General features: G+C 53.4%; 1 protein-coding gene across 1 annotated transcript in view; it reads left to right on the forward strand.

The window, feature by feature from the left end:
- The first annotated feature begins 5,029 nt into the window (after window positions 1-5,029).
- LOC144719815 (regulator of G-protein signaling 7-like) overlaps window positions 5,030-12,316 on the forward strand; it is a 60,978-nt gene continuing 53,691 nt past the window's right edge. The window contains exon 1 of the mRNA XM_078596025.1: window positions 5,030-5,152. Coding sequence (XP_078452151.1) covers window positions 5,066-5,152 — 87 coding nt within the window. The 5' untranslated portion in view covers window positions 5,030-5,065. The remainder of the gene's footprint in view (window positions 5,153-12,316) is intronic.

Consider the following 12,316-nt stretch of genomic DNA (forward strand, 5'->3'; position numbering starts at 1 on the left):
TCTTTCGAGGATTTGTGAGCTCCTCACACAATCCAGCCTGGTTAAACCCAGGATTGATCGGAGGCAGGCCAGCCTAAATGTTTCTAACCGGCGAATATGCTCCATTAAGGGGGTCCACGTTTCGCAAGCGTAGAGAAGGGAGGGAATAACTGTGGCCGAGAAGACCTGAAGCTTCGTGCGGAGCGATAGACCAGGTATAGCTTCCACACAGCGTTACGCAACCGATGAAAAGATAATGCCGCTCGACTGATTCGGAGTGAGACCTCTGCTGTTAAACCGGAGCCGGTCATGAGCACACACACACCCACATACACGCACACCAACACACACACCCACACATACCCACACACACACCAACACACACAACACACGCGCACACACACCAACACACCCACACATACCCACACACACACCAACACGCACACACACGCATAGCGACGGTGCATGGGCGCACAGCAGCAATTAACATCGCGCACACAGCATTTGCACGGCGCGTGAACGTGCAGCATCGTGATCCATGGACAACAGCACAAACCGCTGTCCATGACGCAGACACGCGAGTGGTGACGTCGAAAGTCGTCTTTTGTTTCCCAAGGGAAGGTAAAACTAAAAAAAAGTGGAAGGCAAAGATTAGAAAATAACGGTGAAGGGATTCGCAATGGACGGGGAGAACGCGAGGAAGAGTCTCCAACAGTGTCTCGAGGCTGCTGCACGGATCGACGTCTTCAGAGTTGGGGGGGTGGTGGTGTTGGTGCCACAGATGAGTGTCGTGATTCACGGGAGGATTCAGACGACGCGGATGCATTCTGACATTTGTGAGCCGCTTTGCTGTAAGATGGCGCGGGGACGTAGGGCAGAGAATGCGGAGGTGAAGAATTGCCGCCACCCGCCGTTGTGTCGCAGCAATTGCAGGTTGGGTTGTTGTTGTTTGGTTGTTGTTTGGTTGTTGTTGTGGGGAGCGGTGGTGCAGCGGTTAGCGCTACGCTGCGGTACGAACCCGGCGACCAGGGTTCGATTCCCGCTCACGGCCAACACCGGTGACGATTGTCTGAACCGGTCCTAGGCCTCCCCCTAGGTCGACTCAGCCGCAAATTAGTACCTGGTGCGGTGTGTAAACATCGCCACTGGGGAGACAAAGGCGGTCGGGCGTGGTGCTGGCCACCCACCCCCTCGTGTATCATTCCGGCCTTCATAGGTGCTCGCTAACAGCACTTGCCCCTACAGGCTGTTACGGCTATACGGGGGATTTTTGTTTTTATCTTTGTTGTCGCTGTGGCGGTTCCTTATCATTGGAGCGGCGGCGCAGTGGTTAGCGCACTGCTTGCCTGAATTAGATTGTCGCGCACGGCTAACATCAGCGGCGAGTGAAATCCGAAGCGGTCCTGTGCCTGTACCCCCCCCCCCTGCCCCCCACCCACCAACTTCACGAAGCCGCAGCGGTCAGCGTTGTGAAGTATGGGGCCGTCCATAAATGACGTCACGTGATTTTGGCCGATTCTTGACCCCCCCCCCTCCCCCCCCTCGTCACATGGCGTCACAAAATTAATTCAACGTCACAAAGCTCTGCCCCCCCCCTCCCCCCAAAACCATGTTTCCATTTTAAAAATAAAACATGCTTCAAATCGATTTAAACTATTGTTATTGTATTGCATATTTAATGTGGCGCTGCACTCTGATGTTGTAGGAGAAAACATTTATTAAAAAGGAGGCGTTGGAAAGCTGAAATTTAGCATAAAATTCACTTGAAAATATTCAACGTCTAACTAAAACTACAGATGTTCAGAATGATATGGAAATTATCTTATAATTATAAAATATTAAAAGTAATTTTAACTGTAAAAATACTTGAAACTTTGTAGTAGAACGAAGCAAAATGGAGAGTACAATTATAACAATTATATATTCATTCCACAGAATGAAAAGCCCTGGTAGAATCATTAGAATCAAAATGTTAAATAGCAATCATAATTTTTTTTACAAAATGTATGCTTCTCCATTCTCCCATGGGGAAGCAAAATGCTCCTTCATGGAATAAATAAAAGGTGACCTTAGTCAATTCAAATAATCAAACAGTCGCCTTTATCTCGCTCGTGGCGATGTTTACTACGCACCGCTCGTTTAAGGCCGAGTCGACCTAGAAGAGGTCCCACGGGCAGACGCAGATCGTTGGCCACTGCTCTCGGGACACGCACGTGGCCGGCTTCACGTGGAGCCGCAAGGCGGCGGTAGTGACACGCCGCTTGAAACGTCAAATTACTCGTGGTCGTTCGAGACCCGGCCCCACACGGGTTCAAGTTGCGTTCACGGCCAACACCGCCGGCGAATAACTGAACCGGACCCGGGCCTCCCCTGGTTCCGACTCGGCCTCAAATTAGCGCTGCACCTTGCGCGGTGTGTATGAAAACACCGGCGCTGAGGATAGAAAAGCGACCGCGCGTGGTGCTGGCAATCCACCCCCTCGTGGACCGCGCCGACCTTCATAGGTGTTCGCAAACAGAACTTGCCCCAAAGCCTCTTAAGGCTTACATATTCTTGGTTTTTTCGGTAAAGTCACGTAGAAGGGAAGTAATAAAATAATAAAAATGCAACATAATAAAAGAATTCTCACGACGTTTCGGCCACAACGCAAGCAGCCGTCCTCAGGTGAAGAACAGGGCCGTCGGAAAGACAGCGTCTGAATGACGTCTGCTTGCGTTGTGGCCGAAACGTCGTGAGAATTATTTTATTATGTTTTATTTTTTATCATTTTATTATTTCCCTTCTACGTGACTTTACCGAAAGAACCAAGAAGATGAAAGCCTCTTGAGGCTTTAAGTGGGCATCTTTGTCTCTGTGGCTGTCCATGGAGACGCGGCACGGACGCGACCCTTGTGCGTGTGGATGTTGCGTGTGCTCAAGGCAGTGTCTCCAGTCGCCGAACTCGTCACATCTCTGGGTTTATCTTGGACATCGCTTGGACATCGCTTGGATGGATGACCGCACACAGCTCGGCACAGCGCTGCCAGGGGCGATGTGGTGGGGCAGTAGTGGGCAGTGCAGTATATTTCAATGCCGCGCTTAAATCCTACCACGTTTTCATTCACAATCACGCGCCGATGACCACCAACCCGCACGGCGTGGGGAGGCCCTCATCCAGCAGTGGATTGACAAAAGGTTCCGTTACAGATACTACAGATACTAGACGTGTACATAGAGGGCGGGTGCTGGACAGGCGTGGTCCGATTGCGGTGATTTCAAGTTTTTTTTCAAGTTCATTTCATTTATTAGGTATAGCCCTGTGAGCCATTCGGCTCTTAAATCGGGTGCAACCGCAACAAACAGAAAACAAAAACATGAACAAGAAAACATCTTAAAGTGACTATGCAAACAGAAAATCCAAGAAAAGACAGCAAAATATTGCAGAAAAAGCACCGTACACCAACAATGTGTGCAAAAATCCCAGTGGGATGCAAGTCAAACAACAACAACCACAAGACAACCTAGATTAAGGCCATCAGTCTAACTCTGTACTACAACAAACAAACATGGCCAAACCAAAAAACGTTTCGAAAATCACCAAAATAAAGGCATAAAAGCAATGAAACAGTGCAGGTCATAGGAACTGTGACCGAATTTTCACAATAAACGACGTAAACAACATGTACTACCAAATTTCGATTTAAAGCTTTCGTGACTGCAGGGATTCATCTTCTTGGTTCTTTCGGTAAAGTCACGTAGAATGGAAATAATAAAATAATTCAAATAAAACATAATAAAATAATTCTCACGACGTTTCGGCCAAAACGCAAGCAGCCGTCCTCAGGTGGAGAGCAGGTCTGTGAAGGAGACATAGTCTCATTCGGACCTGAGGACGGCTGCTTGCGTTGTGGCCGAAACGTCGTGAGAAATATATTTTTATTTTTATTATTTTATTATTTCCATTCTACGTGACTTTACCGAAAGAACCAAGAAGATGTACTACCAAACTTTTGATTGGAGCTCGCGAGGAGCGAGGGTCTGCCTCGTACGGTCAGCGCTAGGGTCAGAGACTTCGCGCTGGTCTCTCCGATTGTCAGGGGCGCCACGCAACTCGTAGGAGAGCGTGCCTCCCTCCGGGGTCAGACGAGGCCATTCCGCGTCGCATGTTCCGCCGTGAAGGGTTCACGTGTCACGCCGGCTTTACATAAAACAAGTTAAATAATTTATGTTTACGGTTATTGTTATTATTCCTATACACCGCACCGTAGCGATGGCTCGTGCAGTAAAACACGACCGCGCGTGGCCGTAATAAAGCATAATAAATGTTTAAACCGAGCAGAGGTAAGAAAAAGCCATAAATTAACTCTTGGTGTGCACAATAACACAGCCATGTAAAACAAACATGACGTTCGTGTTCGCATTTGCAGCTGGCAGGGTCAGCTGCTAACCCCTGCGCCACCCAACTCACCACCCGAGTTTAATTCACGCTCACGACCAATAACAGCGGCGAATATCTGAACCGGTTCTGGGCCTCCCTTAGGTCGATTCAGCCTGAAAAGGAGTACCAGGTGATTTGTCCAAACAGCAGCACTGGTAGCGCTCGGGAGGCAAAATCAGCCGGGCGTGGTGCGGCCCACCCACTCCCTCATCGGTGCAGCACTTGCCCCAACAGTCTGCAAAGGCTATACGGGGGATCTTTGTCTTTGCGCGCGTGCGTGCGTGCGCGTGCGTGCGCGCTCCTCTGCCCGCGGCGGCTGTTTCGGCGCCGTGGCGTCGTGACCCCGCCGCCACGCGCGCTCCACTTCCCCTCCCGCAGCACTCGCGCACCGCTCAGCGGTTCTCTGCCTGCGCGCCGACGCCTCCTCCTCTCCTCATTGCATGGATATCCTGCAGCAGCAGTAGCAGCAGCAGCAGCTGGTCGTGGTGGTGGTGGCCACTACCAGCAACTTTCCATAGCGCTCTTGCCGACGTGCGGCTGCTGCTGCTGCTGCTGCTGTCGCTGCTATTACTGCCGCGTGCTGCTGCTGCTGCAGCTGCTGCTGCTGCTGTTGCATCAGTTGTTTCTGTTGGAATTTACTACGAATCAAAGCGTCACGGGGGGAAACCCATGGCCGAGTTCGCTGCGGAGGCCGCCGCGGTGGCATCTGGGTTTGTCTGCGTGCAGCACTCGCCCAACATGAGCACCTACAGGAAGGTGAGTGGCTTGCGCGAGTGATGAATGCGCGCGTGCGTGCCTGAGTGAGTGAGCGCATCAGTGAATGAGTGCATCAGTGAATGGGCGAGTTAGTAACGCGAGCTGCGAGGAGGAGGATGATGATGAGAGGGCATGCAGCCCGGCTACGGGTAGCTCCCGCTCGGCTTGGTGGCCCGCGCGGAAAAAAAATGTTGCCTCGGATTCACCGCACGTCGCACGAGAAGACGCATCGTCTCGTGCCCGGTTCATTCTGCTCTGCCTCTCTGTTGTCGCTGTTGCTCCACTATCGCTCGTGTCCCCTTGCGCTCGGTCACGTCCCCGACGACGATCGCGCCGCACTCGGCATGAATACGAGAGAGAGAACGCGCGGCGCCACGCAGCAAGTTGCTGGTGGAAGAGCGGAGACCCCCCCTCCCCACCCTTCCCCACACTCCCCACCCACCCTTAGCGAGTCGCCTCGCGTCCGTGGCAGTGCAATGCGGCATTTGTGCGAGCGGCGACCGAAGGCTGGGACCCGGGGACCTGTAACCCGCGACTTAGAATCCGACCGGGGAGTGGAGCGAGGGGGTTGGGGGGGGGGGGTCCTCGCAAGCCCCCCCCCCCTCTCTCCCACGCGGCCCGCTCAGCCTTTCGGATCTTCACTTGAAGCGACCCGTCAATGCCAACGGCCATCAGTCACAATCAAAAGCCAATTCGTTTTAACCTTTCGCGTTCGCTACGCGAGCCCTTAAGAGCCGCGTGCCCGTGAGCGCCGCCGCTGCTGCTGCTGCTCTGGGGGGGGGGGGGGGTCACAAGGGGCGAAATGAAAGCCGCTTATGACGCGCGCACCCCCCCCCCCCGAACGGCCGCCACGTGGCCCCCGCCTGTCCCTTTCATTAATTTTTAACCTCATTATTATTTTTGGAGGCGACGGAAGGGTTCGTTTGAAATGAGGCTTTTGGTTAAAGGGAGACGGGAAGTTGCACCACCCCCTCCCCCCCTCCCCCCGAGGGATGGTGGTGTTGATGTTGTTTGTTGGTTGGTTGGTGGTTGTTGTTGTTGGTGGTGGTAGTGGTGGTGAACCCGCTGTGGTGTAGCAGCGAGAAACGAATCAAAACAGAAGCCCCCGATAACACCTGGTAGCTGTGTGGGCCGCACGTTACCCGGTTACCGTGAGTGCGCGTCACACGCTACCTCCCTCGACGTTACCCGCATGTAGCCGGGTTGAGTGTTTTCGGAACGCATTTTGCCGCCCAGACTGATTCACTGTCAATGCAAGTGAACCGAGTTTCTACGGCTTGGTTAATCCCAAACAGCGCTTCACGACCGAGTCTCAAGTCGTCCTATTTTAAGGAAGGGGTCTGCATCGGGAATATTTGGCGAATTCCATCACTGGAGCGTGTTCGGAGTAACCCCGGAGAAAGCCCCACGCATGCGAGAATTGTAAACGCGAAAACCTCTGCACAGCAGAGAGATTCAAGAATCCATTGCTAGCACTGCCAACTCACGGCCAAGCTCGTAGCCCAATTCCACAGCACGTGCCAGTTCCCAGGCAGAGTGGCCGCCCACCCGAGCACCGTCCAGACGTGACGCCGCAGAGCTTACGAGACGCGGCGGAGAATTCGGGGCGCATTCGCTCAGGTAGGCCTCGGTCAACCGCAAGATCCACAGCGTTGTCGGTTCGTCCGCGTGGCAGCTGCCGCAGCGACGTCACAGTGGCGCGGTGACGTCGCCACTGTGACGTGGCGTCAACCAACTGTGACGTCGGGTGAAACGTCACAGCCGCCGGCGTGAACCAAAAGTGATCGCGATGGCTGACGATTTTCGTCGACGTTACACAGAATCGGTGTAATGTGTTCCATACCGGAGGAATCCGAGGAGCTGTAAAGCTCTTTTTCGCAGATGTCCAATCGGGCTGGGTAGGAAGGTTACAACAACAACGACCAAAAATTAGATGATTGGAGTTCAAAGTACCAGTATAGGTAAACAAATCACCCCAACACATACAAACGAAATTTAACAAATGAAATTGAACAATCCCCATCTTACCAGGCAAAATCCATTGAGGTATGAATTTATTTTTCAACAGTTTATTTTCTAAATGATAGCTCAACAAAGTGTCTTATCATTTCGACCTTTATAGCAGCAAAATCATCTAAATAGTCTAAACGCATGTTTAGACACACACATAGTAACCGACACCCATTACTGCACAAACTTGTCTGTCAGAGCCTCCTAAAAGCGAGTCTTGAGACGAACGGGTGAAGAATGATAATAATTTTCACGTCCTTACTTCCGCCATATGAATTAAAATCTCAAATTACAAATAATTTATGAGAAATTGTTCGTAAAAACTCGTGGCTAGTTACGAATTTTGCACTTCTTGCGAACTTTCAGCATTCTACTGTAACACCACAATTGACATCTATTGTCCAGATCATTTCATTCACATGCAGACGGTCACCCGAGATAGATTGATATCACGTTAGATGGTCGAACCCTCGTCGTTAACTAATTACATTGCTAATAAAGATGGGGGGGGGAGGGGGTGGGGGGCAAAACAATATATACAACTCAATCACTTTCATTGACAACGTACAGTCGAACATCCGTGGTCTTCCGCAACTAACTATGGACGATGGAACTCGACGAGAAACCGCCACGGCTTCCCGACACCGCATAACCCTCCCCGACACCTGCCCGGACCGTCGCGGCAAACTCGCGCCCACACGGCGCGTGCAACCGGTATCTCGAACTTCTCTCCCACCGTACCTAGTGACAAACCCCGTTGCCAATGGGAGGCGCGTGCTCTTGCCGAGGTGCCACAGTGCGGGGGCGCGGGGCGGTGGGTCGGTCCCCCTCGGCGGCTCGTGCCGATGGCTCCTCCCGGCGATGCGCGCTCTCCAAGGTACCCGGAGTTCCCCCCCCCGGGGTGTCTCTCGCCACGTGGATCTGTACAGTTCCCCCCCGGGGTGTCTCTCGCCACGTGGATCTGTACAGTTCCACCCCCGGGGTGTCTCTCGCCACGTGGATCTGTACAGTTCCCCCCCGGGGTGTCTCTCGCCACGTGGATCTGTACAGTTCCACCCCCGGGGTGTCTCTCGCCACGTGGATCTGTACAGTTCCCCCCCCGGGGTGTCTCTCGCCACGTGGATCTGTACAGTTCCACCCCCGGGGTGTCTCTCGCCACGTGGATCTGTACAGTTCCCCCCCGGGGGTGTCTCTCGCCACGTGGATCTGTACAGTTCCACCCCCGGGGTGTCTCTCGCCACGTGATCTGTACAGTTCCCCCCCGGGGTGTCTCTCGCCACGTGGATCTGTACAGTTCCCCTCGGGGGTGTCTCTCGACACGTGGATCTGTACAGTTCCCCCCGGGGTGTCTCTCGACACGTGGATCTGTACAGTTCCCCCCGGGGTGTCTCTCGACACGTGGATCTGTACAGTTCCCCCCTGGGTGTCTCTCTCCACGTGGATCTGTACGTTCCCCCCTGGGGTGTCTCTCGCCACGTGGATCTGTACAGTTCCCCCCTGGGGTGTCTCTCGCCACGTGGATCTGTACAGTTCCCCCCGGGGGTGTCTCTCGCCACGTGGATCTGTACAGTTCCCCCCGGGGGTGTCTCTCGACACGTGGATCTGTACAGTTCCCCCCCGGGGTGTCTCTCGCCACGTGGATCTGTACAGTTCCACCCCCGGGGTGTCTCTCGCCACGTGGATCTGTACAGTTCCCCCCCGGGGTGTCTCTCGCCACGTGGATCTGTACAGTTCCCCTCGGGGTGTCTCTCGACACGTGGATCTGTAAGTTCCCCCCGGGTGTCTCTCGACACGTGGATCTGTACAGTTCCCCCCGGGGTGTCTCTCGACACGTGGATCTGTACAGTTCCCCCCTGGGTGTCTCTCTCCACGTGGATCTGTACAGTTCCCCCCTGGGGTGTCTCTCGCCACGTGGATCTGTACAGTTCCCCCCTGGGGTGTCTCTCGCCACGTGGATCTGTACAGTTCCCCCCGGGGGTGTCTCTCGCCACGTGGATCTGTACAGTTCCCCCCGGGGTGTCTCTCGACACGTGGATCTGTACAGTTCCCCCCCTGGGGTGTCTCTCGCCACGTGGATCTGTACAGTTCCCAGCTTGCACACAAAAAAAGGCCATTGAATGTTTTGGGGATCGGAGAGGAAGCTCTTAGGGTGAAGCCTTTGCGGAATTTTTTTTTTATTAAGAGGCGTTGATGTCTGGGGAGCTCATTAGTGAAAAGCTAAATGTTGTATCTATTATAAAATCCCGGCGTTCCATTTGTCCTTCAACTAAATTGTAAGAGCCTTTCAAAAGGCCTGAATCAAAAAAAGTTATATAAGGTGGACCCCCCCCCCCCTCAGAAGTGGAGGTAAAACGTTGATCCAACAGGGTGCCAACAAATTCACTCCCCCACCCCTTATATACAATAGAGTCCAGATTTATTTTGTAGGCAGGGGCTAGAATAAGGCGGTCGTAAGCCACCGGAATTTTAGTATTTTTAAAAAAATGCACAAGTCATTGCTTTGTTTCCTACTCCCCGCATACATTGTTAATGGGTTTCGGTTCTTATAAAACTACTCTCTCATCTGGGCTCGGTTTTATGAGCAGCGAAACGCCACGAGTTGTGAGAAAACGTAAAATATTAATGTAGTTCCATCAAGCACGCAGACACACGCTCGCTGATATAAACACACGCATACACCCATGAAATCACTCAAATGCACACATGTACACAAAGATGCCCCCGTATAGCTCCAACAGACCGTTGGGGCAAGTGCTGTTATCGAGTAGCACCCATCACGGCCGGCACTGCACACTTGCCCAGCCACAAAGCCCGTCTCCTTATAAAGGGCCATTACCCGAAACGTCGCCTATATTATTATTTAGATAGGTCGGCAAACCTAATAATAGATTTTTTTTCCCCTTTTTTCTGGCAACAAAACTAAAACCTTTTTACAAGGAATCATATTTACATTAACCACAATACCTGCGGTCAGAATGCAAACAAAAAACACACTCTGATAATGTATGCATTGCCCTTGACATTCTTTGCATTCTGACCGCAGGTATTGTGGTTAATGTAAACATGACCCCTTGTAAAAATCGGCAAACCTACTTTCTATGCTACATTGTGTCCGCGTGAGAAGGGAGGGGGGGTTTAAGACGAGAAAGCACGCGGTCTGTGAGTCACCCCACCACGCCCCCCTATGCCCACCTCCACCCCGTACCGGGGGCTCTGTGAAGTCGCTCGCGTTTGAGAGACAACGCCCACCGCTGACCCGGGAGATTTTTTTGCCGACATCTAAAGAGGCGACTCCACCACCCCCACCCCTCCACCTCCTCCTCCACCTCCTCCACCTCCACCACCAACTCCACCTCCTCCACCTCCACCACCCCCACCCCTCCACCTCCACCACCTCCTCCACCCCACCACCACCTCCTCCACCACCCCCACCCCTCCACCACCTCCTCCACCTCCTCCACCTCCACCACCTCCTCCACCTCCTCCACCTCCTCCACCTCCACCACCTCCTCCACCTCCTCCACCTCCACCACCTCCTCCACCTCCTCCACCTCCTCCACCTCCTCCTCCACCTCCATCTCCTCCACCTCCACCACCTCCTCCACCTCCTCCTCCACCTCCTCCACCTCCACCACCTCCTCCACCTCCTCCACCTCCACCACCTCCTCCTCCACCTCCTCCACCTCCACCACCTCCTCCACCTCCACCACCTCCTCTACCTCCTCCACCTCACCACCTCCTCCACCTCCTCCACCTCCTCCACCTCCACCACCTCCTCCTCCACCTCCTCCACCACCTCCTCCACCACCTCCACCACCTCCTCCTCCACCTCCACCACCTCCACCTCCTCCTCCACCTCCACCACGCACTCAGAGCCTCTTCCTCGCTCGATCCCGACACGCAGCGTCCGGCAATGCGCCCGCGTCGTGCCTCGACAGGCTGAGGGCGATTCGGCGCATCCTCCTCCGCCTCCCTCCGGCTTGCGAGATTCTCCGCGATAATTGCACGCGGAAGGAAGGAGGAGGAGGAGGAGAGGAGCCCACGATGCTGGCGGCGACGAGAAGGAAACTGCCACCATTTGGACGCAAGTTGTTGTTGTTGTTTTTGTTGTTATTGTTCGGAAACAATGGAAGGAGCCGGTAAGGGAGGAAGGACCTCACCGAGAATGGCTTGAAGACGACGACGAATTAAGAGATTGGCGGCGGACAGATGTCGCACTACTCGAGCGAATTAAATAAAATAAAATTGTATTTTATACCCACGTGACTTTACCGAAAGAACCAAAGAGTATGGATTCCTGCAGTCACGAAAGCATCAAATCTAGATTAATGACGAAGTGTGACAACAGCGGACACCTACGGGGCTATCTGCCCACGGATCGTGAACCGCTCTTCGGACACTCGCTCGCCCAGCCATCGCGCACGCACCCGGCTCACTCTGCCATGTCCAGCGTGCGGTGATTGACCCCCCCTCCTCCTCCAGCCCCCCTCTCCCCCCCGTGTCCTCTCCGTTGACGTGAGTCGCCGGGAGGAGAGACCTCGTCGTCACTCCCGGCTGCGTGCACGCGGTCGCTAGAGTCGGAGGGGGGTGAATATCGTGACCCTGTCCCAGGCACAGGACGCGCCGATGTGTGTGCATCGCTGACGACGACGATGATGACGACGATGATGACGACGATGATGATGATGACGACGATGACGATGATGACGACGATGACGATGATGACGACGATGATGACGATGATGAGATCGATGATGACGATGACGACGATGATGAGATTGACGATGACGATGACGACGACGGCGATGATGACGAAGACGATGATGATGACGAAGACGATGACGACGACGATGACGGCGATGACGATGATGATGATGATGCGAATCGCACCGGGCGTTGAGACAAGTTTTGGTTCTTTCGCCCGGACGCGCATCTTGGCCCACAGTTCAGCGCCTTGTTGTGCACAAAAAGCAAATGCCAACACCAAAACACAACTCACACATTCGTCAAGATCACTGTGGCCTTCATGAGATATAAATCTACAGTATATATACTGCATCAATAAACACATTTACTGCATACACACTTGTGCATTTATTTATGCAACTTCGTTTCTTGCAATCATTGGAGAATAATCATTGATCTGTTGCTCGG

Source organism: Lampetra planeri, chromosome 7, assembly GCF_965212315.1.
Source record: "Lampetra planeri chromosome 7, kcLamPlan1.2.h2, whole genome shotgun sequence".
In the NCBI taxonomy this organism is placed as follows: domain Eukaryota; kingdom Metazoa; phylum Chordata; class Hyperoartia; order Petromyzontiformes; family Petromyzontidae; genus Lampetra; species Lampetra planeri.